The 26,103-nt window shown below is 42.0% G+C and overlaps 1 protein-coding gene across 3 annotated transcripts in view; it reads right to left on the minus strand.

Moving 5' to 3' along the window:
* The window catches only part of TXNDC15 (thioredoxin domain containing 15), a 308,164-nt gene that overhangs the window by 161,756 nt on the left and 120,305 nt on the right, over positions 1-26,103 (minus strand). For all 3 annotated transcript variants that reach the window (XM_044069226.1, XM_044069224.1, XM_044069225.1), the window contains one exon: positions 7,126-7,616. In XM_044069226.1, the coding sequence (XP_043925161.1) occupies positions 7,126-7,563 (438 nt within the window). In that variant the 5' untranslated portion in view covers positions 7,564-7,616. The remainder of the gene's footprint in view (positions 1-7,125; positions 7,617-26,103) is intronic.

Below are 26,103 nucleotides of genomic sequence, written 5' to 3' on the forward strand. Positions count from 1 at the left end.
TCTCAGGAGCCTTGAACAAGGTTTCAGTCACAGCACAGACATCGATGTTCTCCATACTGAGAAGGGCCTCGAGTGCGTGCATCTTGAGGTTGAGACTTCTGGCATTGAGCAGCATTACCCTTAGTTTTTTCCTTTTTGTGTTCTAGGGTGGTAGGTTTAGAATTTGAGCCTTGCCTAAAAAGGCACTATGGGGGTGGCAAGAGCCTTTGCCAATATCCGGAAGCCCAGGGGTGACAGGTGCAAGCCGTCCCTTGCGAAGCAGCGTGGCTTGTCCAGTATGTCATCCCAGGCAGACAGACATTGGATCCCCTTTGAATGACACCAGAGTTCAAGCCAATTATTAAAGCTGATCATCTTATCTCTGTATTGTGGCATCATTCTTGGTGAAGGTAGGATACTGCTCAAGGTCAGGGTCATACCTGCCTGGGCTACATAATCAGAGAGCTCCTCAATGTCTCTTTTCATGTAGTCCAAGGAGGTACGTCTCAGGTCGTTTACACCAGCGTGGACAATGACTGAGTTGTACTTGTACCTGCTGTTGAGAGACCTGAGTGCTTGCATTATGTGGCGGATTCTAGCGCCCGACAGGCAGCTTACTGTGACCTTCTCCTTACTCAATCTGGTGAGCGGGACGTCAGTGTGTCTGACTATGGAGTCACCAATGATGAGTGTGTCTGGCATTGTGTTTGGCCTTAAGGGCTGTGACTGTTTGGCACACTGACTGTGTGGTCTATGTGTTGCATGTGTTGTGTCCTGAGGTGGTAGTTGTTTGGGTGTCTGCTTTGGTGGCCTCTGCTGTTTTGGTAGATTTTTGATCAGAGCCTCCAAGTATGTCTTTGTGTGTTTATGTGTATGATTTGAAGTTGTGATAGTACTATGTGAGACTGGGTATGTGGTGTGTGTGGTTACCTTCTCCTCCTGTCTGGTCTTGCCAGTCCTATGTTGAGAGAGCTCAGCCTCCAGTTTGGCTGTATAGTTGCATCTCTCGCATGTATTTGTGTTTTGTGGGAGAAGGAGAGGGTTGTCTGTGTACATGAGGCAACTGTAACATTGCCTCAATATTCCCAGGTTCACCAGCTGAGCAGGAGAGGACACTAGCAACTGATCCCTCGACATGCTAGAAGGAATAGACAAAAAAACTTAAAAAAAGACTCCGGGGGATGTGGGTGATCGAGAAAGGGGTTTTAGGCTGGTGGGGTACCATCTATAATATAAGTGCTATATCAAGGTGAAAAGTACTGTAGGAGCAAGTGCTAGGCTTTACAGATAGAGAATAGTCTACTTGGGAATCAAGTAGAGATGAACTTTTTAGTTATAGGATACACTGGTTAGATCAGTAGTACAGTTCAAGGAAGGCTGTTTTAAGGGAAAATTTGAAGAGTGGACTTTAGGTAGCCCGAATAGTTTAACCTTGATGTGCTCCTGTGGCAACACCGTGCTAACACGCGCTTTATAGCAGGGGGCTGGAAAAACCAGGAAATGGCAAACCCAACAAAAGTGATAACTAAAGTTGAAATTCTCAAGACTAGGGAAACTTGATGTTCTCTTAGTTGATAATGACTCACAAAAGGCAGACATTCATATTTAAACATTCACTCACTCACATATCTATGTCCATTTAGCAGTATCTGCAAACTAACTAGCAAATAAAGAAAAAATATAGATATGTAGAAACCTACTGTTACTGCAGATGTCCGAGTAGGTTCACTGCTGCAGTGGTGCTAACTCTTTGGGCATCTGACAACAAAAATCCCAGTTTTTCACCCTTCCTCACTTCAGCTGGGCAGACACCCTCCCACTTGGATATCAGGATGTCTACCTAAAACATCTTTGTTCTTGCCCCCTGAAGTAGCAATGGCCTGGTAAAGACAATATCACTGAACATTCAGGTGGCAAATGCCTTCCAGAGATGGCAGGCCAACCAGATCTCCCAAACTTCCTTCTTCAAGAACTAAGCAAACTTAAGGATAAAAGGACCCTTTTACAGATGTGAGCTGTGACAGAATAAAGGTGGTAATAAAAGGAGACTAGGTTCCCATCTCAACCACACAAAGGCAACAGCTCAAAAAAAATGGCAAATGGACAGAAATAGTACTTCACCAGTGAGCATACTCAAATATCTACAACTTTGGCAAGTTGCTACACAATTGTACTACATTCTTCATATTCTCCACTGCTGCAGTACTGCCAACTCTTGGGACGACTCCCAAAGCTTATTAAATGGGGACAGGTGGCTGACCCTGTGAATGAATCTGCCAGAAGAACCTTTGCAGAATGACAAAGGCAAAGTCTGCCTGGCTCTAGAAGATAAAGTTACAATGTTTGAAAAAAGTGTGATCAGATGACCAACTAGCTACTTCCAAGATGGCCTAGGTGCTAAATCCCCATCCAAATGAGCTGCTGTCTGCCCTTGCGGAGTGTGCTCTGACATACCTGACTTTTCCAAGAAAAGAGTAGCAAAATGAAATACTGTGGACTACCCATCTGCAGATTTTATTTTTATTTTATTTATTTATTATTTGTTTACCGGGAAAGTCAGACTTGGAATGAAGCCAATTTTCAGCAGAGGCCCGGGGAGAATGTTCCACAGATACTCTTATTTGATGCAGACATGCCCTCCCTAAAGTTTCCAAAGGCTATGAACATCTACTCTGTTTTCATCACTTCTTTAGTTTATGCTAGATAGAATCTTTATTGCCTATGCACATCAAGAACACCCAAATATCTTTTCTCCCTTACTCCACGGGATAGGGAAAAATAGAGTTTGGCTACCTGATTAAGAGAAATGTTTGTCTCTACCTTGGGCAACAAGTCTGATCTGAAGGGTAACACTGTCCTTCTGGAAGAAGAGCTGTTTGCACATAAGTTCAAATCCCTATGAAAGATGTTATGGCCACTATGAAAATAATGTTCCATGTCAATTTTTTTTTAGAGATGCAGAAGCTGCTGGCTAAAATTGTGGCACTGTCAATATTTCTAGTACACAGCTTAGGTCCCAAGGAGTCAGGTAAGGGCCCCTTTAAGGAACTGCTTTATTTGTAGGTAGGAATAAAGTGGGGGATCTCAGGGTAGGCAGGTAGAGGCAGTAGATATACGTACTTTCATTGAAGCATACGTAACATAAGCCTGGTTTGTAAAGTTCTGACAAGTACCTTAGACCCATGGAAATTTTTGTCTGGTTTGGTTCCATGGCCTCTTTATGGCATCAAAGGAGGAACTCAAAGGTAGAACCTTCTTCTCCTTAGCAAGGTACAATTTTCATGTAAAGGTTTTCCTAGCCTCCCTCATAAATGAAAACATGTCCTCAGTAAACATGTAGCTATTGGGGAAGAGTGCAAAATCAAAATAATTTTTGGTCTGCACTACTGCACCTTCTGAATTGCGATGAGGGAAAACAGAGTTGGGAGTAAAGACATGAAGGAATAGAATCACCCAACAGGCTAAGACGACATCCATTTTCCTGGATACTTAGTTTGGTACCCTGGTGCAATATTTTCTTGACAATTTACTTTCTGGAAAAGAAAAAGGTCTACTTCTGGTGCATCCTACCTATAGACAAAGTTTAGAAATATATCTCTATTCAACATCTATTCATGGGGGGTCTGTTTTTTTCTGCTTTGCTAATCTCACAGGACTTTCTCTTGGGATGAAATGTAACAAACCCATAGGATCAGGTCTGACTCCTGGACCAGATAAGCTTCCACGGTAAGCTTGCATGTAAGGTAACTTACTTACTATGTTTACTGATGCACATGACTACTATATAGTCTGGGAAGATATGCAGGGTCCCCGGCTGCCATACCAATTTGAATAAATGTATGATTAGAATCACAACCATCATTTCTGATGCTGATGAGCTTTCTCCTCTGGATTTTGTTCTGTGTTCCCACAGTTCTTAGTTTTCCTGAATGAGCCCCCAAGCTACATCAGAGAAATCTGTAGCCACTGTCTGCATATCCAGGCCTAGTTTGAAAGAGATCTCCTGAATGAAATCCATCTGCTGGATGCACCATAAGAGCTCTTTATCGAAACAAGGCAGAAGAGGGATAGACAATGGAGGGAGTAGCTATGCTGACACCATCTATTTCAAAGGTACAGTTGCAGTCTTCTCACATGAGACTTTGCCACGGAGACCATAATGACTGAAGATACCATATAACTAAGGGCCCTGAAGTATTCGCTGGTCAAAAACACATTATTTTACTGAATGAAACTGAAAAATGTGGTTAAAAACAGCACCTTCTCTAAGGGAAGGAATGGTCATGAAGTAGTGGTGTCAAAAGAGCTCCCAAGAATTAGTTTGTGATTTGGAGTATGAAAGCAGGTCAGAGTGAATCACAGAAAAGGTAGTCTTCTACTGGTTAGGGCAAAAATGAGGCAATCGCCCCGGTAAGGTTAGACACACATACTCTTGGTCCTGCAATATACAATTACCTGAGTCAAGCTCTTTGTAAAAACCTTTGGTGCAGCTGACAAACCAAAGATCAAGGAAGTAAGATGGCAGTGAGCACTCCTTCCTTTGAATCTCATCTACCCTCAGGGAGACCTGGCTATGGGCATGTGCAACAGATAAGGCACTTTTGAGATATGTATTACCGTAAAGGTGTCAGAAAACAATAGTGGCAACAATGCCTGCAAGGTAAGCATTTTGAACTTAGAAATACTTAAAAATTTATTCAGCCTTGACAGATCTCCACAGGCCATTTTTTTTCATGGGATTAGGAATAAATCTTGAGTAGAATCCTATCCCTTCTTTCTTATCTTGTACACTCACTATGGCCCCTTGGTAATTCTGGCAAGCAAGCTGTTTTTGTTCTCTTGCACTATATCAGATGCGGCTTTAAGAAAGTCGCTGTATACATGCATCACAGACAGCGGCAACTACAGGGTCTGTTATGTGGACACGTGCTTGGCTGGGGGCACAGCTCCAAAGAAAAATATGAAGACTCTGCTCCTTAATGCTCCATTACACTAGAATCTCCTGTTGGCCCCCTCACACCTAAACCGGTGTTTAAAACATGATGAAAAATGGGAATGTTGAGCAGTCAGTGGAACAGCTGTTTCGACCCCAAATGCATACAAATAGGATACCTCACTAAAAGCCTGCCCTCCCCCATGTCACGTTCTCACTGGTGAGGCTGGATCACATGTCACGTCCTCACTGGTGAGACTGGATCACAACACTGTCATTTGAAAGGAAAATTAACTTGGAAAATCCATCAAAACCTGTTACAGAAACAATTCTAAAGCAAACTATATCCCATTAAGCAACACTTTTCAATGTCCCGTCCAACCAAGAGTTCACAACAGCCTACGCAGAATTATTCACAGAAACACTGTACAAACATGTAAATGGCTGCATAGAAGCTGCTGTACCTACCAGAAGTAAGCCTAAAATAAACCCCAAAAACAAATCACACCGGTGAAATCCTAATATTAACAGTGTGTATAACAAAATGAAAAAAGTCATGGCCAAAGTAAAAAAACAGCAATTCTCATGACAACAGCTCGCTAATAAAAGTTAAGAAGCTAAGGGGACTAATTAAATCCAACAAAGCTGATTAAGAGGTCAGGAGAGCTTCTCAGGCTAAACACAGCCACAAGGTCTTCTACAGTAATGCTCAAAACCTGGGCCCAACAGGTTTGCAGACAACTGCAAATTGGGAGCTATCATAAATTCCCCCAAGACACTAACATTCTACAATAGGGTCTAACATAGACAAATGACTGTTGTTAAAGCCACAGACTGAAACTCAATGCAAATAAATGCATTACAGCTCCTTTTGGGAAAACATCTACCCAGCAAATTACTCAGTTTGTAAGATACCCCCCAAGAGTTTACCATGTAGTTACAGATTTGGGAACATATGCAGACAGTAAACTGGCCTTTGACGAACACATAGCCAAGATAGTAAGAAAATCATTCTAAGTCGCCCACCTTATATGTAAGGGTATGGCATCCAGGTCCAAGGTTGTCCCTTATCAGACCCATCGTCAAGTACAATGTCCCCTTTGGCATGTACCTGACTAGGCATATGCAACAGCTGGAATGCCCGTAGAAGTTCATCACTAAGAGGATGCAGAATATTAACACACTGTCCTGCACAGACTGCCTTAAAGCCTTCTCTCTATACTAGGTCTCCTATAGGTTATTGAGAGTAAAGCATCTTTAGATCCAGCCCTGATGGGAATTTTGCATATCTGCAAAATGAGCAACATCAGAAATTAGATCCAGAAATCTGAACTTTGGTTGCAACACAAGAAAACATGCTGGTGAGACAGATATGTCACTCAAAGGATCCCCATGTTCTGGAATAGGCTCCCCATCCACATGAAGTAGAGGGTGTGTCCACATCTGAAGTCTCCCGTTGTGGGCAGCTGCTGACAACTTTGATATGGGAGCTGGAAATGTCCGCTAACAAGGACCTAGGGTATACTGCCTTGCCTCAGTTAATCGAGATACTGGCAATCAGGACTAGACTGACCAACATCTGCAAGTCTTTGGCTCAGGAGACATGCTTTCTTTCTATAGCATAACAGCTTCCGGAGAGGTACTGCGACAAGCCTCAGCCCAGACATTTATGATTAAGTTACAGGAGGATATTAACTCCTTCAACTTGTGCATAAACCTGTGTAAGCAAAATAAATAAAGTATACCTCTTCAAAATTAATATTCTACTTAAGAATGCCTAAAGTCAAAAAAGCATTAGCTTCTAGAGCTAGTGAATAAAACTGTGTGAACAGTCAGAACCTGAAACTTGGCATGTTACTCATAAAAAAAAAAAAAACAATCCAAATCCAGGTCCTGGATTTTGTAGCTGTTCTGATGGGTCACTGGACTCACAGACTTCACCTAATATGAATTGGTGAAACAAACAAATAAAAAATGACTTTATGTATGCATTTTGAGAGCTGGCACTGTGCAAGGGGAATTTAGTTTAGTACCCCCTTCCTCACAGACGATTTCTTTGACAATGACGGGGACAACATTTTTAAACTTCTGGCTGGCAGCAGCAAAACAAAAGTTATACGGTGGAAATTAGCTAGTTTAAATGCATAGAAAAGAGTAACACTTTATCAATAAAATGAGCAAAAACATAGTAAGCCAGCAAGATCGCAGAATACCTGAGAAGCATTCAGGATCTTCACTGTAAAACTTTCCCCTGCTGTAAAGTTTCGCTGATCACAGTTCACTTTCGGCGATTTTGCAGCTTCAGTGGTATTGGACTCCTCGGATGTTGCAGACTGTTGTTGTGTAGCCCCTAGAATCTCACTTGTCTCTGCAACCTTTTCATTATGTTGAACTTCAGAAAGAGCAGTGACACGATGAGATGTCCGTGCACATTCCCCATCTTCTTCAGATGCACTGCATGGAGTATCTGTTGATCTAAAGGGGTGATTTTCTAAAGTCTCCCCAGGAATCAAGGAAAGAAGCATTGAACGATCATGGTGCACTTCCGCTCCCAGCACAGCATCAGCTATTTCTGCTGTTTTGTACTGCACAACACTGCCAGTCTCCTGTTCCAGTTCTTCAACATTCAGAACCATAGGACCATTGTTCATATGTGGTGAATATACTACTTCCTCTTGGTTTGCAGACTTATCGCTGGCCTCTCCTGCAAAGGAAAATAAATCATGTTACATATTTTCATTCCTATTATTTCAGGCTCAACCATTATTCCCAAAATTAATTTGTGTGGGTATATAAAAACATCCATTTATCTACAATCCAAGGTATGCATGTGACTCACAGCAGCAATATTTAGTTACAATACTGTCTAAATTCTATAGTAAAAAGTACTGAAAACACACACCATGAATTGCAGCATTGATAACAGAATTACTAGGCTTTAGCAGTGATCCCATGAAAGCGAAAGATAAAGAGAGTTAACAATAATCGATATACACAAAGACAAACACACACATACATGAATGCATGAAAGCAGATTGAAACTTCACCACATCGAACGGCAACTGGTTGAGCACAACTAGTCCGTCACCAGCCAATTAAAAAAAAAAAAAAAAGGAAGAAGAAAATAAAAGAACAAGTCTTGTTGTTGCAGGGGGCAAGAACTCCAGCACCCCACCAAGCCAACTCTGAGACCGCACTATAGTGGGAAAAGGGCAAATTCCCCAATGCCCACCACACTATGATCTTCCACAAAATAATGACCAGATGATTTTTATCAGCTGTGCCGACAGTTTTCAGGGTTCAAAAAGATACAATTCAATACTTGTTGGAAACCCATATATTAAACCATATACATGTATACACACATACACAAATGTGTGTAGATTAAGCATACATATTATATACTCCATATGTATATAAATACACACACACATGCACACAGAATAAATAAAATACAAGACATGCTGCAGAAATGCAATGCACAACTGTTTGACACGGGCATATCTGAACACTAAAATGCAATTCTGGTTTTAAATATCTATGATCTACATAGTTCTCACACACACACACACACACACACACACACACACACACACACACACACACACACACACACACACACACACACACACACACACAAATGTGTGTATATTAAGCAAACATATTATATAACAGCTCCACTACCAAATTTCAAAACATTGAACCTCTGAGTAAAAAAGCCCAGAGGATCGAGGTTCTAAAATATCGAAGCTTATCAATGGAGATCGCTGTACAGTGGAGCGGTAACTTTACCATTCTCTTCACTGTGTAGTGTGATCTCGAAGTTGGTATATTTAAGTAGCAGGGGGTGTCCCACATGGGAGTTGCAGGGGGCTTGCCCCCCTGCAAAAAAGTGAAATTATAACTTTTAACGTTTTGGATATTTTATTTTAGTTTAGTTTAGCTATTTCAAAACATCGATCCTCTGGGCTTTGGTAATCACAGGTTCGATGTTTTTAAATTTCGAAATTTGGTTGTGGACCCATACACACACACACACACACACACACACACACACACACACACACACACACACACACACACACACACACACACACAGAGATAATGAATAAAATACAAGACGTGCTACAGAAATACAATGCACAGCTGCTTGACACTGGCATATGTGAACACTGAAATGTAATTCTGGTATTAAATACCAATTATATGATCTATGTAGTTTAGAGAATTCAAAGCAGACTACAAAACAGAATGCAAGATGTATAAAACCATAAAACAGTGTAAATAGTACAACACATGGTAAAATCCAGCCTAAATGGGAAGGTGCCTTTCATCCCAAACACAATGGAAAGTACAGTTTTGTACCTACCATAAATGTAGATGTCCGATAGACATGCAACTGCAGTCATAACATGTGGGTTGTCCTGCCTCAGGCAGCCCTCGGTCGGCCGGATTCCAAAGTCTGGGACCGACGTCGGCTGATGTCACATTTCTCTCCGACGTCAGAGCGGCTGGAGTACATAAGCATCAGCCGACGCCATTTTCTTCAGTGTTTCTTGCCCCAGATGCCAGGTGCCCTCCAAGGAAGGCTGTAATCAAATTGGAAGACAAAAACAGGATTCCAAACAAATAAATGAGCAATAAAACAAATACACCATAACAGATATCCCCAGCTAAGAGAAACCGGAATAGGAATGGACCCTAAGCATAGAGGGGCATGGAGGGAGGGAAAATCCGACTGCAGTTGCATGTCTATCGGACATCTACATTTATGGTAGGTACAAAACTGTGCTATGTCCTTCAAGAATGCAACTGCAGTCATAACATGTGGGTAGAATACCATAGCTTAGCTGGGGGAGGAGGAATGCTCTAGGAAAAAAGAAGGTGTGGCAATCAAACCCTGCAGGACAGCTGAAGCAAAGCCTGCTCTGGATCTGGAGTATAGAGGGAGATTGTAGTGTTTGGAGAATGTATGCACGGAGCTCCATGTAGCAGCTTCTAGAATGTCCTTGGTAGGCACCCCTCTTAAGAATGCTGTAGAGGTGGCTGTAGCTCTAGTGGAATGTGGTCTGACATTGGCTGGAACAGTCTTTCCATGAAAGGAATAACAGAATCTGATGCAATGTCCAATCCATTTAGAAATAGTCTGTTTTGAAATTGCTTTTCCTTGGACAGCAGGGGCGTAAGCTACAAAAAGTTGTTCAGACGTCCTACTGGCCTTAGTTCTGTCCAGGTAGTATCGAAGTTGTCTGTGAATGTCCAAGGTATGCAACAGTCTTTCCCCCTTATTCTCAGGATTGGGGAAGAAAGCAGGCAGATGAATGGCTTGATTTAAAGAAACCGTAGATACCACCTTTGGCATAAAAGTAGGGTTGGTCCTTAATGAAACCCTGTCTCTGTGAAAAATAATAAAGGGTGGTATTGCCATTAGGGCCTGTAGCTCCGAAACCCTTCTTGCTGAGGTAATTGCCAACAGGAAAGCTGTCTTCCATGAGAGAAATTGCAAGTCGACTGAAGCTGCTGGCTCAAATGGAGGAAGAGTCAGTTTTTCTAGGACAAAATTGAGGTCCCAGGCTGGCACTGGGGCCTTTCTTGGTGGCTTAATGTTCTTGATTCCCCTGAGGAATTGCCTTAATAAAGGGTGAGAAAAAACAGGAGGATCAGTGTTGCATCTAGCTGAAATAGCAGATGCATGTATCTTTATGGAAGAATATGAGGGGCCGTTCTTTAACATATCTGCCAAATATTCCAAGATGAGTGGGATGTTCAACAATGATGCATCATGTCCCTTGCTGGTATTCCAATTGCTGAATCTTTTCCACTTTGCTAAGTAAACCTTTTTGGTGGATGGTCTTCGAGCCTCTGTTAGTATCCGCTGAACTTCCCTGGAGAGAGATAAGCTGAATTTATTTACGGGATCTCCCAGGCTGTTAGCTGCAGTGTCTGAAGATTTGGATGCAGTGTTTCGTAACTGTGTTGAGTCAAAAGTAGAGGCCACTGGGGAAGGGCCCACCTCCTGGTGTGACATATGCTCCATAGTAGTGGGTACCAGTGTTGTCTTGGCCAGTCCGGAGCTATTATGATTCCCTTGGGTTTCTCTGCTTTGATCTTTAGTAATACTGAGGTCATCAGTGGCAGAGGTGGGAATGCATAGATTGCTAGGGAGTTCCAGTTGAATGAGAGGGCATCTATTTTCCAAGCTTTTGGATGGTATGTCCTTGTGCAGTATTTTGGTAGAAGATGGTTGAGGTGAGAGGCAAATAGATCCACTTCTGGCTTGCCCCATGTCGAAGTGAGTTGTCTGAAGGTCTTCGGATGTAACCTCCACTCGTGTGGATCTGTGAAATTCCTGCTTAGGCTGTCCGCCAACACATTGTCTTTTCCTGGAACAAACTGGGATTGTAACTGGATGTTTAGGCTCAGTGATTTCTCCCAAAGTTGCATTGTCAGTCTGCAAAGGGGGTAAGAGTGGGTGCCCCCTTGCTTGTTTATGTACCACATCACAGTGGTGTTGTCTGTCCGTATCAGTAAATGGCCTTGCTGGAGTTGGTGTTGAAAGGCCTCGATGGCATGCAATACTGCCAGCATTTCCTTTTGGTTTATATGCAGATGTGTTTCCTTTAGAGACCATTGTCCTTGTATACACCTGCCTTCCATGTGCGCCCCCCATCCAAGGTCTGAGGCGTCTGTAGTCATGGTCTGTGTTATCTGTGGTCTTTTGAATGACATATCTGTGTTTGCCTGGCTCACCGAGGCCCACCATAGGAATTCCTTTTGTAGGCATGGAATGAGTGGTATGATTGTCTCCAAGTTGTTGCTGTGTTGAGACCAAATGCTTTTTAGGTACCATTGAAGCTTTCTCATGTGTAGTCTTGCTAATGGAACCAGGAGAATGCAGGATGCCATGTAACCCAGGGCCTGTAGGAATCTCCTTGCAGTCATCTGGGTGAGTTTTGCTAAACCTTTGAAGTAATGAGTTAACTTCTCTTGCTTGTCTTCTGTCAGGTAAGCCATCTGAGAGGCTGTGTCTAGTTTGGCTCCTAAGAAGATTATTTGCTGGGATAGCTGCAGTCTTGACTTTTGGAAGTTTACTTCAAGCTCTGGGATACACAGTCATCGTATGACATAATCCAGGTTTTTTGTCAACATCAATTTGTCGTCCGCTTGTATGAGGCAGTCGTCCAGGTACGGGTAAATTTGTATACCCTGGAGCCTGCAATGAGCAATTACTGAAGCTAGGCATTTTGTGAATACTCTGGGCGCAGTAGATAAGCCAAATGGCAATGCTGAGAATTGATAATGCTCTGGCCCTGCAAGAAATCTGAGGTATCTTCTGCAGCTGTGTCTGATAGGGACATGCAGGTATGCCTCCTTGAGGTCCAGGGTAATCAGCCATGACCCCTTGCCCAGCATGGGAAGGAGTTGCTGTAGAGTCAGCATTTTGAACTTTGGTACTATGAGAAAGGTGTTTAATGCGGACAAGTCCAGTATTGGTCTCCATTGAGATTCTTTTCTTGGAACAAGGAACAGTCTTGAGTAAAACCCCTGGTCTTATTCTTGTTGTGGAACTCTTTCTATTGCTTTCATCCGAGTCAGCAGAGTGATTTGCTTGATAGCCTCTGCCCTCTGATTTTGTGGTAGGTCTGGCATGCCTTGTTTTCTTGGTAAGGTATGAAAATGAAACCTGTACCCTCGGTCTATAATGTCCAAAATCCATTTGTCCTTTGTCAGTCTGTGCCAGTTTTCTGCAAACAGAGATAATTTCCCACTCAAGTGAGCTTCTAGTTGTTCCCTGGTAGGCGGTAGTAGAGGAAAGTCATTGAGATTGTGGTTGTGGGGCAGGTGAAACCCCTGTGTCACTTCTTTGGTTTCCTGGCTGCCATTGTCGTCCCCTGTAAGGGCCTCTGTATTGGCATCTTCCTCGGCCACGTCTGTTCTTACCCCTTTGAAACTTTTCTGGATTAGGAAAGGACCTGTTTTTTGAAGGCCAATTCCTACTGAATCTGGGGGGTTGAACCTGGAGGAAATCTTTCACAGTCTGAACTGATTTTGCTTTTTCTTCGATGGTCTTTAACACATCCTTAGCATTTGCACCAAAAAGCTTGTTCTTTTCCAGAGGTGCATCCAGACGTTTTGCTTTTACATGATCTGGTAGAGGTTGATCTTTTAGCCAAGCATGTCTACGAATGACTGCCCCTGTCATAGCTGCCCTACATGAAGCTTCCAGTGCATCATATCCACACTGCAGGAAGTGATTGCTTTACTTGCTGAGTGTTATGTACAGCTTCCTGCAAAGTCTTCCTGTCTAAAGGATCAGGAGTGGCTAATGTTTTTTGTAAATCTTCTAACAGATAATCCTGATATTGTAACATATGAAAAAGGCAATTTAAAGCTCTCATAGATAAGGTAGTGGGTATGTAAACCTTTTTGCCCCATCTCTCTAATGACCTAGCTTCCCTGTTGGAGGGCAAAGGATTTTTTGAGGTGGAGGCTGAAACTCCTTTAGGCCCCTGTGAAATAGTTTCCAAATCAGCAGTATGGGCCCTGAATAAATGGGAATGAGTTTCTGGGACCCTGTAATACAGTCTGGCTTGGCTGGAGCAGGAGGAAGAGAATCAGGGGTAGCACTAGAGTCAGAATACAAATCATCCAGAACATCAAGTACAGGAGGAATAGCTAAGGGCCTGTGCTGAGGCTTCTTAAGGAAAGTCCTAAGGCGTTTCCTAGAATCAGAATATTCCTGACCTTGCCACTTGAAATGTTCCCTCATGGTGTGCAGAACTTCCCCAAAAGAAATATCCTCAGGAGGGAGGCCGAGGATGGAATCTTCTGCATCCGAGTCCTCATAGGTCTGAAAGAGCTCTTCCTGGCTATCAGAGTGGACAGAGCCCTCAGAATCTTCATCTGAAGGAGTAGGGTCAGAGGGTTCAACCCGGGCCTTTTATCAGGAGGTGGCTGGGATCCTCTCAGGATGGGCCTGTGAACCTCTAATCATGGAAATTAAATCAGCAGCCATGGACATAATTTGTGTCTCTGGAGTCGGCTGAGGTAAGGATTTAGAAGTAATATGCTTTGTTTTGCTGGCTGCCTTAGCCCTAGTGTAGGCCTTAATAGATATGGCGATAGCGGGCCTGGCAGCTCCACGTGCAGGAGTGACCTTGTCTACAGCAATGGTCTCGGGCATTTCCTCGGTTTCGTATCTGCAGGAAAATCTATAACTGGCGGAGTAATGTCTGGAATCGGAGTTGTTGGTGATGCGGTGTCTTCGGTTCCGAGCGGTGGAGAGACCGTCTCAGAGGGAACCGGAGCACTCGCTAGGTTTTGGCGTGGAGTCGGTGGTAGACGCGGGCCGAGGATGTCGGTCCCGGTCTTTTCGCTTTTTGGGAGTTTGCGATGTCGGGAGATCCGACGGCATGGTGTAAGCAAAATTATCGCCAAAAAAATCTTCAGCGAACTCCGCCCGGCGCCTGAGAGTGCGCTTGTTGAAGCGAGCACAGGCTACACAGGCCGAGACGTCGTGGTCTGGGCCCAGGCAAGGGAGACAGTAAGAGTGGAAATCCTTATGAGGTATTTGTTTACCACAAGAAAGACAATTGTCAACTTTTTCAGTAATTTCTGACATCGGCTGAGGCAAGAAAAGGTCCCCAACGGGGTACTTAGCTTTTTTGATGACTTCGGTATCGTAGAATACAGGAGCTGACCGACCGGCACTTGCGAACTGCTTCTGCTTCGGGCACCGCGCGGCAAGAAAGACTGAAGAAAATGGCGTCGGCTGATGCTTATGTACTCCAGCCGCTCTGACGTCGGAGAGAAATGCGACATCAGCCGACGTCGGACCCAGACTTTGGAATCCGGCCGACCGAGGGCTGCCTAAGGCAGGACAACCCACATGTTATGACAACCCACATGTTATGACTGCAGTTGCATTCTTGAAGGACATCTTTAATAGGCATCTTCAGTTACGCAAACTGCTTCCTTCCTTTTACAAATGACATTAAATGAGGAAACGAGATAAATTCATATGTTTACAAATATATTTTTTTTACAGGCAGCATTACTGAGAAAATTGTATAAATTCAGATATACTCATAATTATACCTCAACCTACAGTACATTTTTAGATCTAAGCACAGAATTAAGACTACCCTTTCTAGGGTCATAATGGACTTCCTTCTGGCAAGAGATCAAAAGCTATTTGACACTAGTCTTCCTTGGTCTCTTAGTAGGTTTTCATGAGGGTGAACAGAAACTCAAAACCTACTTTGGTCTAACTGATTATGTACTTATATCTGTCAGGTCATGTTCAGAGGGTAGTTTCTGGGGTTAAGTCATCTCACTGACGTTCGCTATTGTGTGAGGGGTTCCCAGAGCTTTAGTCTCGGTATGTATGCTGACACTTAAGGAAGTCATGCAAAGCAGAGGTGTACAGGTGGCAATTTACCACTATATCTGTTCTCTTCTCAGGAGCCAGTGCCAGATTTTACTGACCCTGAAAACTGCCTGGATCGGATACTGCAGTGGATGACACAAAACTGTCAGACTCAACCCAGGAAAGATGAGATGATCCTACAAGCAAGGATGAAAAAAATTATATCTAGATACTTCACAGAAACACAAGCATTTTATAAGCTCACACAATACTGTTACTGTGAAAGCCTCTGCCAACAACAGAAGATACGAAAGACAAATTTTGTACTTTTGCAGGAAACCAAAATAAAGAATCAAAGATATTCCTGACCTATAAAAACACTGTGGAGGAATGCCAGCTGGCCTCACACAGCTAACAAAAACATAGCCATTTGGGCTGGCAGTGGGTGGAATCTAAGGCAGATAAGAAAGGTAGATGTGGATGTGGATATTCTACAAAAGGGCCTTACAGAAACAGAAGCTTGTTGTCAGAGCCATGGGCTCAAGCTCAATGCCAAGAAATGTACAGTTATCCCCTTTGAGAAAAAACATGTACCCGTGAATTACCACATAGGTGGCAGTACATTAAACGCCAAAAGTGTGATAAGAGACTTAGGGACACAGGTGGGCAGTGGTCTCACCTTTGATAACACATCACTAAGGGCTTTTCATCCAGAAAAAAAAGGAAGTCATTGTCCCACTGTACTCACCCCTCATTAGACCCATTATAGAATACAACGCCCCATTTGGTATGTACCTCTCAAGACAGCTGCAACAACTGGAAATGCCTCAGAAATACCTCACTAAAAGAATCACAGGCCTAAAGCAGATGCCCTTTGCTGATAGTCTAAAAAAAACCCAGCTATACTCTGCTGGCTGCATGTGTGGTACCACACATGCACCTGGCAAAGGCAGGTATGTCTAGAGGTCATAACTGTGGCTTGAAAATAAACCTGTGTGACAAAAAAGTAATAAACTTGGCTAGAACAATCTTGCATGCACAGTGTTTCCCAGTAACAGTACCCCTTTTCCTCTCTTTTCAGTAAAGCTGTACTACATAAACCACTTTCAGCTGTGAGAAACGTTTCTGCAGTTTGTTTCTAAGTAGTGGGGATATTTGTAGTATTTCCATTTTCAGGCTTGTATTTGGGCCTAGTGTTTGTGGAGGCTGTATGTCTGAGCACATATTCAGGGACATCTTGGTTTAGCCAAAGCAATCAGGCATTTCAGTGAGAAGAGAATTGTTTGAGGTCATTGGCTGACTGAGGTCACCTGGACTACAGCTTAGACTAAGCACCTCATTGGTTCTTTCGAGATTTCTTTCTTAAAAGCTGTCTCAGGTTTCAACTTTCTGTTACCTAAGTAGTTCAGTTGCAAGTGTTCTGCCATTTCACACTGAGCTAATCGAAGGAAGGACACTGAGCAAACTCTGAGCTATAATATACAACATTAAGTATCCTGTTTTTTGTTTATTTTATTTATTTCTTTGTTATTTATAGCACTTTGTGTACTGTGTATTTTTCTAGCTAGTTTCACTGTGTGTGAGGTATTAACTGGAAATTGTCCACTTTTATTAAGCATCTGTTGGGTTGTTTGTTTCTGCTAACTTGTTGCAGTTAAACTCTTTTTTTCTATAGGCTCCTTTAGCTGTTTACAACTTTCATTTAAAAGCTCACTGCTGCTTTTCAGCTTTGAGAAACATTTCTGCAGTTTCCCACCCTCCCTCCTTGTTGGTATGGTGTTTTTATAGTTGGTGGCTTTGCAGTTGCCCGCCCCTAGTATAAATTTGATCTGGGACCCACCTCCCAGTCTAGTGTCATTACCTCATTCTACCCACTACAGGGAGAACATTTGAGAAGGCCAATCAGCTTAGTTTCTGCCACTCCTTTCTCTCTTTCCACTAAAAAAAAAAACTTTTTCTAAGCTTGTTTCCTGCCTTTCCTGTGGGTAGCCTAGCCTGGATATAGATTTGCTGTGTCCAGGACTATTTGTAGGCTTCTAGGGCCCAAGCCTCTCTGTGTTGGAGGGAAGCCTTCTAGCTTAATTTTGTTTCTTAGAACTAGCCAGTTTTTTGTTTCAGCACTTGTTCAGAACTTATTGTAAGCACTAAATAAGCTACAAATTACTACAGCACTCAACTTTCCTCACTGTCTAGAGGAAAACAGTTTCTAGTACTTAACAAATAAGCACCTATCCAGGCATCTCTAAGGGTCAGCCCCCAGTGTTTTCTCCTGTCTACCTGATGAATCTGGGCATCTTGGGGCAATGCAGTAATTGCCTCATGTACACAGACAACCCTCTCCTCCTACCACCCAACACTACAACCTGTGAGAGATGCACTTATATAGCCAAACTGGAAGCAAAGCTCTCTTCACCCAAGACTGGACTAGACAGTCAAGAGGAGAAGGTAAACACTTGCACCACACCACACTCGGCACATAGTTCCTCAAAACCTACACCACTAAAACACACACATAGAAACACAAAACACACACCTACATTCACGGAGGCTCTCAGTAAAAACCTGCCCAAGCAACAGGGACCTCCAAAGCAGAAACACAAGCAACCTCCACCCCCCCCAACACAACCCAAATGACACATAGCCCACAAACTCAGTGTGCCACTCAACCACAGCCCATAAGGCATAACAACGTACCCAACACTCTAGTCATAGGTGACTCTATAGTCAGGCACACTGATGTTCCACTCACGAGGCTAAACAAGGAGAAAGTTACTGTCAGCTGCCTGTCGGGTGCCAGGATCCTCCACATAATGCATGCACTCAGGTCACACCACAACAAGTACAAATATGACTCTGTCATTGTCCATGTTGGTGTGAATGATCTGAGACGTACCTCCTTGGACTACATGAAAAGGGACATGGAGGAGCTGTCCGATCTTGTAGCCCAGGCAGGTATGACCCTAGCCCTGAGTAGCATCCTGCCATCATCCACAATGATACCACAGTATAAGTACAAAATGAAGTATCCACCAAGCACAAATAAATCGATGCTCAAAGGAAAAAATGCTTTAATAAGCACTGTAAAAAACACTCCAATACAAAGACCGGGTCTAGAAATACAAAAGCAATAACGTATCCACTATCACGTTTTCGTCGCCAACTTCATCAGTTAAACATCCATCTTTAAAAGTTAAATGCTTTTATATGTTTTTCAAATTACATCACAGTACTGAAAGCCAATCATGTTGGACCATTTACTAAGGTTAATTGTTGGAACTGATTGGTTCATACAGTCTTCACAAGCCAAAGTTAAAACCACATCTCTGAATAAAATAAATCCACACTTTAATTACAATAATAATTTAAAAACTTCTTTAAAAAGTTGATTAAAAACATTATTTTGTAACACCATTTAAAATAATTTAAAATGCTTTCTACATTAAATGTGAATGAAGCATGTGAATCTGGGTTTAAAAATGACACCATCTTTGTGGCCATAGTGTATAATTACAACTGAACCAACAGCTGGTAATATAAAATCCTGAGAAAGGGTATGTTTCTTGTAATTCGCAACAAAAGAACATAACAAAAAAGTTTTTGAACATTGTTTTAGCTCTTTGTATTAGAGTTTTGCAGCTCTCAACTTCAATACTGGAGCTAATGATACAATGTCATTCAGCCCTAAGTTACGGTTAGCATCTAAAAAAAGTTGCCAATACAGTTCCTTGTATTCAATAAGTGTTCCCACATCCCACCTCTTGGGTTAGTGGGGACAACTTCAAGTATAAAAAGAATAACCTGATGTGTTACATTTGGCTGAATGCTTGCTAAGTGCGTTTTCTCATTCATCACCTTGACATCGTATAAGTGCTCATATATTCTCTGTCTGAGCTTTCTTTGCTCTTCCCTCATTAGAAGGAGGGACATTTTTACAAACAGCCAGATATATGATGCCTTTGGTGTCACAGTTAGCAAATGTATTCAATTGCAAGGTCATATTTCTTGCTTCTAAAAATTGTTTCACCACAATGCAAATGTGTGCAGTATTTACATCTCCCACATTTGTATAATCCTTTCTTGGTTCTATTGCTACTGTTCTGTGTGTTGACATTTGTCCTTCCTTCCAAGTAGTTTTTGATGCTCTTCCCTTTCCGATAGACATGGGACAACTCTTTATCGAAAATATGTTCAAGGTCTGAAAATTTCGAAAAACTATGCCATTCCCTTGAAAAAATGTTCCTAACAAAGGCTGATTGTTCATTGAAGGTTGTAATTAACCCTGTTTCTTTTGCCCCAAAATTACTTGCTTGTCCTTTATTGTGGGTTAATTGTTCTTCTTCACCTAAAATAGGTGCAAATACATCTGTTCTTTTTGTGTTGACGACTTCTAGTATTTTGTTGAACATTTCCAAAGGATACCCTCTCTGGGTAAAAAGGCCCCTTAAGAAGTTGGTTTCTTCAGAGAAGACTTTGTTGTCTGAAGTCATTCTGCTAGATCTGACCAATTGACCCTTTGTTACCCCTTTCTTCTGGTGGGGGGGGTGGCAACTGGTGTAATGCAGATAAGAATTGGAGAAGGTTTCTTTTCTGAAAATCCTTGATGTAAATTTCCCTTCCCTTTTCTCTATGTGGACATCTAGATATTTCAGTTCTTGTTCATCAAAGTTACCAGTAAAAGCCAAAAAGGTCGTAGTATTGTTTACGTGTATTAAAAGATTGTTGAAATTTTCTCTACTACCCTTCCAAAAGAAACACAGATCATCTAAGAACCTAGTATAAAGGGAGCATTCTATAACAGCTCCATTAGCAAAATATGTTGATCACAAGATTAAACATGTCCTTGAAGGATGTGAAAACATTTTAAAAGACTCTTGGGACCTGTTGAGAAGAATCAAACCTACCCTATACAGTGAGAACACTTCTTTCGGAACCATGGACGTTATAGACCTATTTGGTTGTATTCCACATGACCTGGGTTTATCTTGGTTTGAGGAGAAATTAATAGAAAGCAAAAAACTGACACACATTGACTTCACGAACATTTTGACATTGATGGAAATAGTTCTCAAAAACAATTTCATCTATTTCCAAGGGAGTACTTCAAACAAGAAAGGGGCGTGGCAAGGGGTGCACGCTGTGCACCAGCTCATAAATATCATCATGGCCTTTTGGGAAGAAAATTTTCTCATCAGAAACCCCTATTTAAGGAATGCTCCCTTTATACTAGGTTCTTAGATGATCTGTGTTTCTTTTGGAAGGGTAGTAGAGAAAATTTCAACAATCTTTTAATACACGTAAACAATACTACGACCTTTTGGCTTTTACTGGTAACTGTGATGAACATGAACTGAAATATCTAGATGTCCACATAGAGAAAGGGAAGGGAAATTTACATCAAGGATTTTCAGAAAAGAAACCTTCTCCAATTCTTATCTGCATTACACCAGTTGCCACCCCCCCACCAGAAGAAAGGGGTAATAAAGGGTCAATTGGTCAGATCTAGCAGAATGACTTCAGACAACAAAGTCTTCTCTGAAGAAACCAACTTCTTAAGGGGCCTTTTTACCCAGAGAGGGTATCCTTTGAAATGTTCAACAAAATACTAGAAGAAGTCAACACAAAAGAACAGATGTATTTGCACCTATTTTAGGTGAAGAAGAACAATTAACCCACAATAAAGGACAAGCAAGTAATTTTGGGGCAAAAGAAACAGGGTTAATTACAACCTTCAATGAACAATCAGCCTTTGTTAGGAACATTTTTCAAGGGAATGGCATAGTTTTTCAAATTTTCAGACCTTGAACATATTTTCGATAAAGAGTTGTCCCATGTCTATCGGAAAGGAAGAGCATCAAAAACTACTTGGAAGGAAGGACAAATGTCAACACACAGAACAGTAGCAATAGAACCAAGAAAGGATTATACAAATGTGGGAGATGTAAATACTGCACACATTTGCATTGTGGTGAAACAATTTTTAGAAGCAAGAAATATGACCTTGCAATTGAATACATTTGCTAACTGTGACACCAAAGGCATCATATATCTGGCTGTTTGTAAAAATGTCCCTCCTTCTAATAGGGAAGAGCGAAGAAAGCTCAGACAGAGAATATATGAGCACTTATACGATGTCAAGGTGATGAATGAGAAAACGCACTTAGCAAGCATTCAGCCAAATGTAACACATCAGGTTATTCTTTTTATACTTGAAGTTGTCCCCACTAACCCAAGAGGTGGGATGTGGGAAACACTTATTGAATACAAGGAACTGTATTGGCAACTTTTTTTAGATGCTAACCGTAACTTAGGGCTGAATGACATGGTATCATTAGCTCCAGTATTGAAGTTGAGAGCTGCAAAACTCTAATACAAAGAGCTAAAACAATGTTCAAAAACTTTTTGTTATGTTCTTTTGTTAATTACAAGAAACATACCCTTCTCAGGATTTTATATTACCAGCTGTTGGTTCAGTTGTAATTATACACTATGGCCACAAAGATGGTGTCATTTTTAAACCCAGATTCACATGCTTCATTCACATTTAATGTAGAAAGCATTTTAAATTATTTTAAATGGTGTTACAAAATAATGTTTTTAATCAACTTTTTAAAGAAGTTTTTAAATTATTATTGTAATTAAAGTGTGGATTTATTTTATTCAGAGATGTGGTTTTAACTTTGGCTTGTGAAGACTGTATGAACCAATCAGTTCCAACAATTAACCTTAGTAAATGGTCCAACATGATTGGCTTTCAGTACTGTGATGTAATTTGAAAAACATATAAAAGCATTTAACTTTTAAAGATGGATGTTTAACTGATGAAGTTGGCTTAAAAACGTGATAGTGGATAATGCTATTGCTTTTTGTATTTCTAGACCGGTCTTTGTATTGAGTGTTTTTACAGTGCTTATTAAAGCATTTTTTCCTTTGAGCATCGATTTATTTGTGCTTGGTGGATACTTCATTCTACTTTTCTCAGTTTATTTGGCTGTTTGGCTCACTATTTTTTATAAGTACAAAATGATTGACTTCAACAATTGGCTAAGCTTCTGGTGTCATTCTAAGGGGATCCAGTATCTGTCTGCCTGGGATGACATGATCGATGAGCCACGATGCTTTGCCAGAGATGGCCTGCACCTGCCGCCCCTGGGATTCCGGATACTGGCTAAGGATCTAGCCACCCCTACAGTGCCATTTTTAGGCAAGGTTCAAATGACAAATTCACCACCCTAACAGGTACAGGCAAGAAGAATCTGAGGGTATTGCTACTCAATGCTAGAAGTCTAAACCTCAAAATGCACTCTCTCAAGGCATTCCTTAAAATGGAGAACATCGACATCTGTGCAGTGACAGAGACCTGGTTCAAGGCTCCAGAGAGTACCCCTGCATTACCAGTCTATAATTCATACCACACCTTTCGGCCACCTAACCTGGACCGAAACACTAAAGGCGGAGGCGTGTCCATATTCATTAAGGATATCCACACCTCCAGGCTAGTTGCTCAGCATAATGCATCTGAGATTATCCAAGTGCAACTAACTGTGGGCAAGACCACAATCCAAATTGTAGCTTGCTACAGATCCCCCACCATGCCCCAGGATTCCCACTCATTTCTTAATACACTGGAAAATATTAGGGTACAACCTAACACCCTAATAATGGGCGATTTCAACTACCCTACCATTAACTGGGCAAACTACTCATGTACCAACTCTTGTGCTCAACGTTTTCTGGAATTCATAAATTCCAATGCCATGGATCAACTTATCCACACCCCCACAAGGGGCAGCAATATCCTAGACCTGGTTATTACCAACATGGTAACCAGTGCTCCACACCAGAGGTCAAGTCCTCGTTGGTCAGGTCCGACCATAAGCTAATCACCCTAGACATCCACATCCCTCCCCCAACCCCCATTAGGGAAACCACAGTAAAAAATTTCTCCAAAGCTAACTTCACGCTTAAGACAGAAGTGGCAAACTTCACGACACGCATGCTGATGGACAATAGAGGTATGACTGCTGAATCCTACACAAATGCACTTTATAAGCACTTACATGAGTGCATGGATCGTGCAATCCCTAACAGAACCAAGATGCTATCCTCCAAAACAAGGAAGACAATCTGGTAGTCCCCTGCCATAAACAAACTCTACAACAGAAGAAAGAAACTGTTGCAAAAAAAAAAAGAGTACAATTCCATGATTGGAGAAACTCCCTGGTCAGCTTCAGTAAGAAGCTGAGATCCCTTATAAAATCCTCCAAAGCCAATTATGAAAACAAAATTGTCACTGACTCTAAAAGACAACCACAAAGCATTCTATAGCTATGTCAAGAATCTCAATGGCAACACTCAGATCTGCTCTGAGTTACAGCACAATGGCACTAAATATACAGAACCAACGGATATTGCCAACATCCTGGCAGATAGGTTCAGTGCTAACTTTACCCCTCTGTCATCCCCTAAAGGGCCCATCTCTATACCAGAAGAATGCAAAGTTCCTGTAATCACAGCTGCACAGGTAAAAAACACACTATCCAAAGCCAAGAACACAGCATCCATGGGACCTAACGACATCCCAGGCTGTATTCTACATGAACTACAGAACAAACTGGCACCCCACCTAAGTACCATGTTCAATCATAGCCTCACATCAGGCTATGTGCCCACTGAATGGCGCACAGCGACAGTTATCCCACTCCACAAAGGGAGAGCCACCACAGATCCCAGAAACTACCGCCCCATTAGCCTAACGAGCCTGGTCTGCAAGGCTATGGAGCGTATCATCATGGAACTTATTAACAATTACATTGGTAATCTCCAAACTCAGGACCCCACCCAGTTCGGGTTTGTAAAAGGCAGATCATGTCTCCTAAACCTGATAGACTTCTTTGAAGCAGTCACCAAAGCCATAGATAAGGGTAAGGTGGTTCACACAGCCTATCTAGATCTCGCCAAGGCTTTTGACACCATCTCCCAATCTGGAATTATAGATAAACTCACTAAACTAGGTATAAATCCCTATGTCACAAGATGGGTTGCCAACTGGCTCACTGACCGAACCCACACTGTGAAAGTAGCAGACTCCAAATCCAGCTTCAGACCAGTGACAAGTGGAGTACCACAGGGTTCAGTCCTGGGTCCTCTCCTGTTTGGTATCTACTTCTTTGAAGTACAGGCCAACACAGAAGGTCTTTGGCTAACGAAGTTCGCAGATGACTGCAAACTAGGAGCCATAATCAAAACTCCAAAAGATGTGGACATCCTACAAAAGGGCCTTGCTGAGACAGATGCCTGGTGTCAAAGCCATGGCCTCAAGCTCAATGCCAAAAAGTGCATTGTCATTCCTTCTGGTAAAAACTCAGTACCCATGAACTACCACCACATAGGTGGTAGTCTACTTAACACCGAAAGTGTGATAAGAGACCTTGGGACACAGGTGGACAGTAGTCTCTCCTTTGATAATCACATCGTCACAGTAGTCAGGAAATCCTTCTACGTGGCACACCTCATCACAAAAGGTTTCTCATCCAGGAAAAAATAAGTCATTGTTACCCTCTACTCGTCACTTATTAGACCCATTATAGAGTACAATGCCCCTTTTGGTATGTACCTCACAAGACATCTACCACAACTGGAAAGGCCACAGAAATACCTCACAAAGAGGATTACCGGCCTCAAAGAGATGCCCTATGCAGACCGTCTCAAAAGACTGCAGCTTTACTCCGTTGCATATCGCCTACTCAGAGGCGGACTCTGCCTAACACACAAAGCTATGTCAAACCTAGAGCTTTTAGACATGCTCCACATAAAGAAATCCCAATCCCTACGAGCTACACGCTCTAGGGACCTAAACCTCGTCACCACAATAAACAGAACATGCTGGAGGGATAGATTTCTGTCCCAGAGACTTCCCATACTCTGGAACAAACTACCTATCTATATCAAACAAAGCTCCTCATTAGCACTGTTCAAGAAAAATCTTGATGGTTGGATGGGAGATAGGAAATTCACCCCGGGGATCACTTCTGTGGCTCTTCTTGACAGTGGCACAGGAAAATAATTTTCTTGGGTGGTGAAAGCCAGGGTACCTTTGGCTAGGCTTATATAGGCCCTAGGGCCAATAGCCTAGTACCTACCTATGAAAACACTAAAATAAACAACAGTCTATTGTTACCATAAGCCAATCATTACACAAAAGTGTCTTGTAGCTATTACTGAAACATTCACATAACCTTTATATAATAAAACAAACAGAAGCATTAAAAACTGAATAATAAAAAGAAAATTAAAATGCACTTTGGAAAATTAAATATACAAGCATCTACAAAATAACAGAATTCAAGCCAATAGATGTCATACAACAGAACTCCATCTAACAACTTATCTGTCCCTTCTTTACCAGTACCTGAAAAGTGTACTGGTTTCCATCTAGTTCTGACTTGCAAGGACACACATGAGAAGCACATTTTTACAAGAAAATGAAATCCAGGTCTGAGCTTTGTCCCATTGCCGAAGTCCCATATACCCACTTCAGAAGAAAGGCAAAAGTGATTTGACCTGCCCACCCCCCCCCTACTTAAAACAGTCTCTGGTAGTACTTAGTTATTCTTCAACCTGAATGTCAGGTTTCTAATCTCCACACTCACACCACAAGGAGAGGTATCTCCATGTACTGCAATGCATTTTCTTGACATGAAGTAGCAATTCATGAGCCACGAACGTTAAACTCTGCAAATGTGTGCACTTCTAAGAAACCACTTTCAATATTTAACATCTCTACAGCATTTTCACTGAAAGTAACAAATCAGTTTTATTTACT

This window comes from Protopterus annectens, chromosome 4.part0 (assembly GCF_019279795.1).
Source record: "Protopterus annectens isolate FY-2018-M chromosome 4.part0, PAN1.0, whole genome shotgun sequence".
Taxonomy (NCBI): domain Eukaryota; kingdom Metazoa; phylum Chordata; order Ceratodontiformes; family Protopteridae; genus Protopterus; species Protopterus annectens.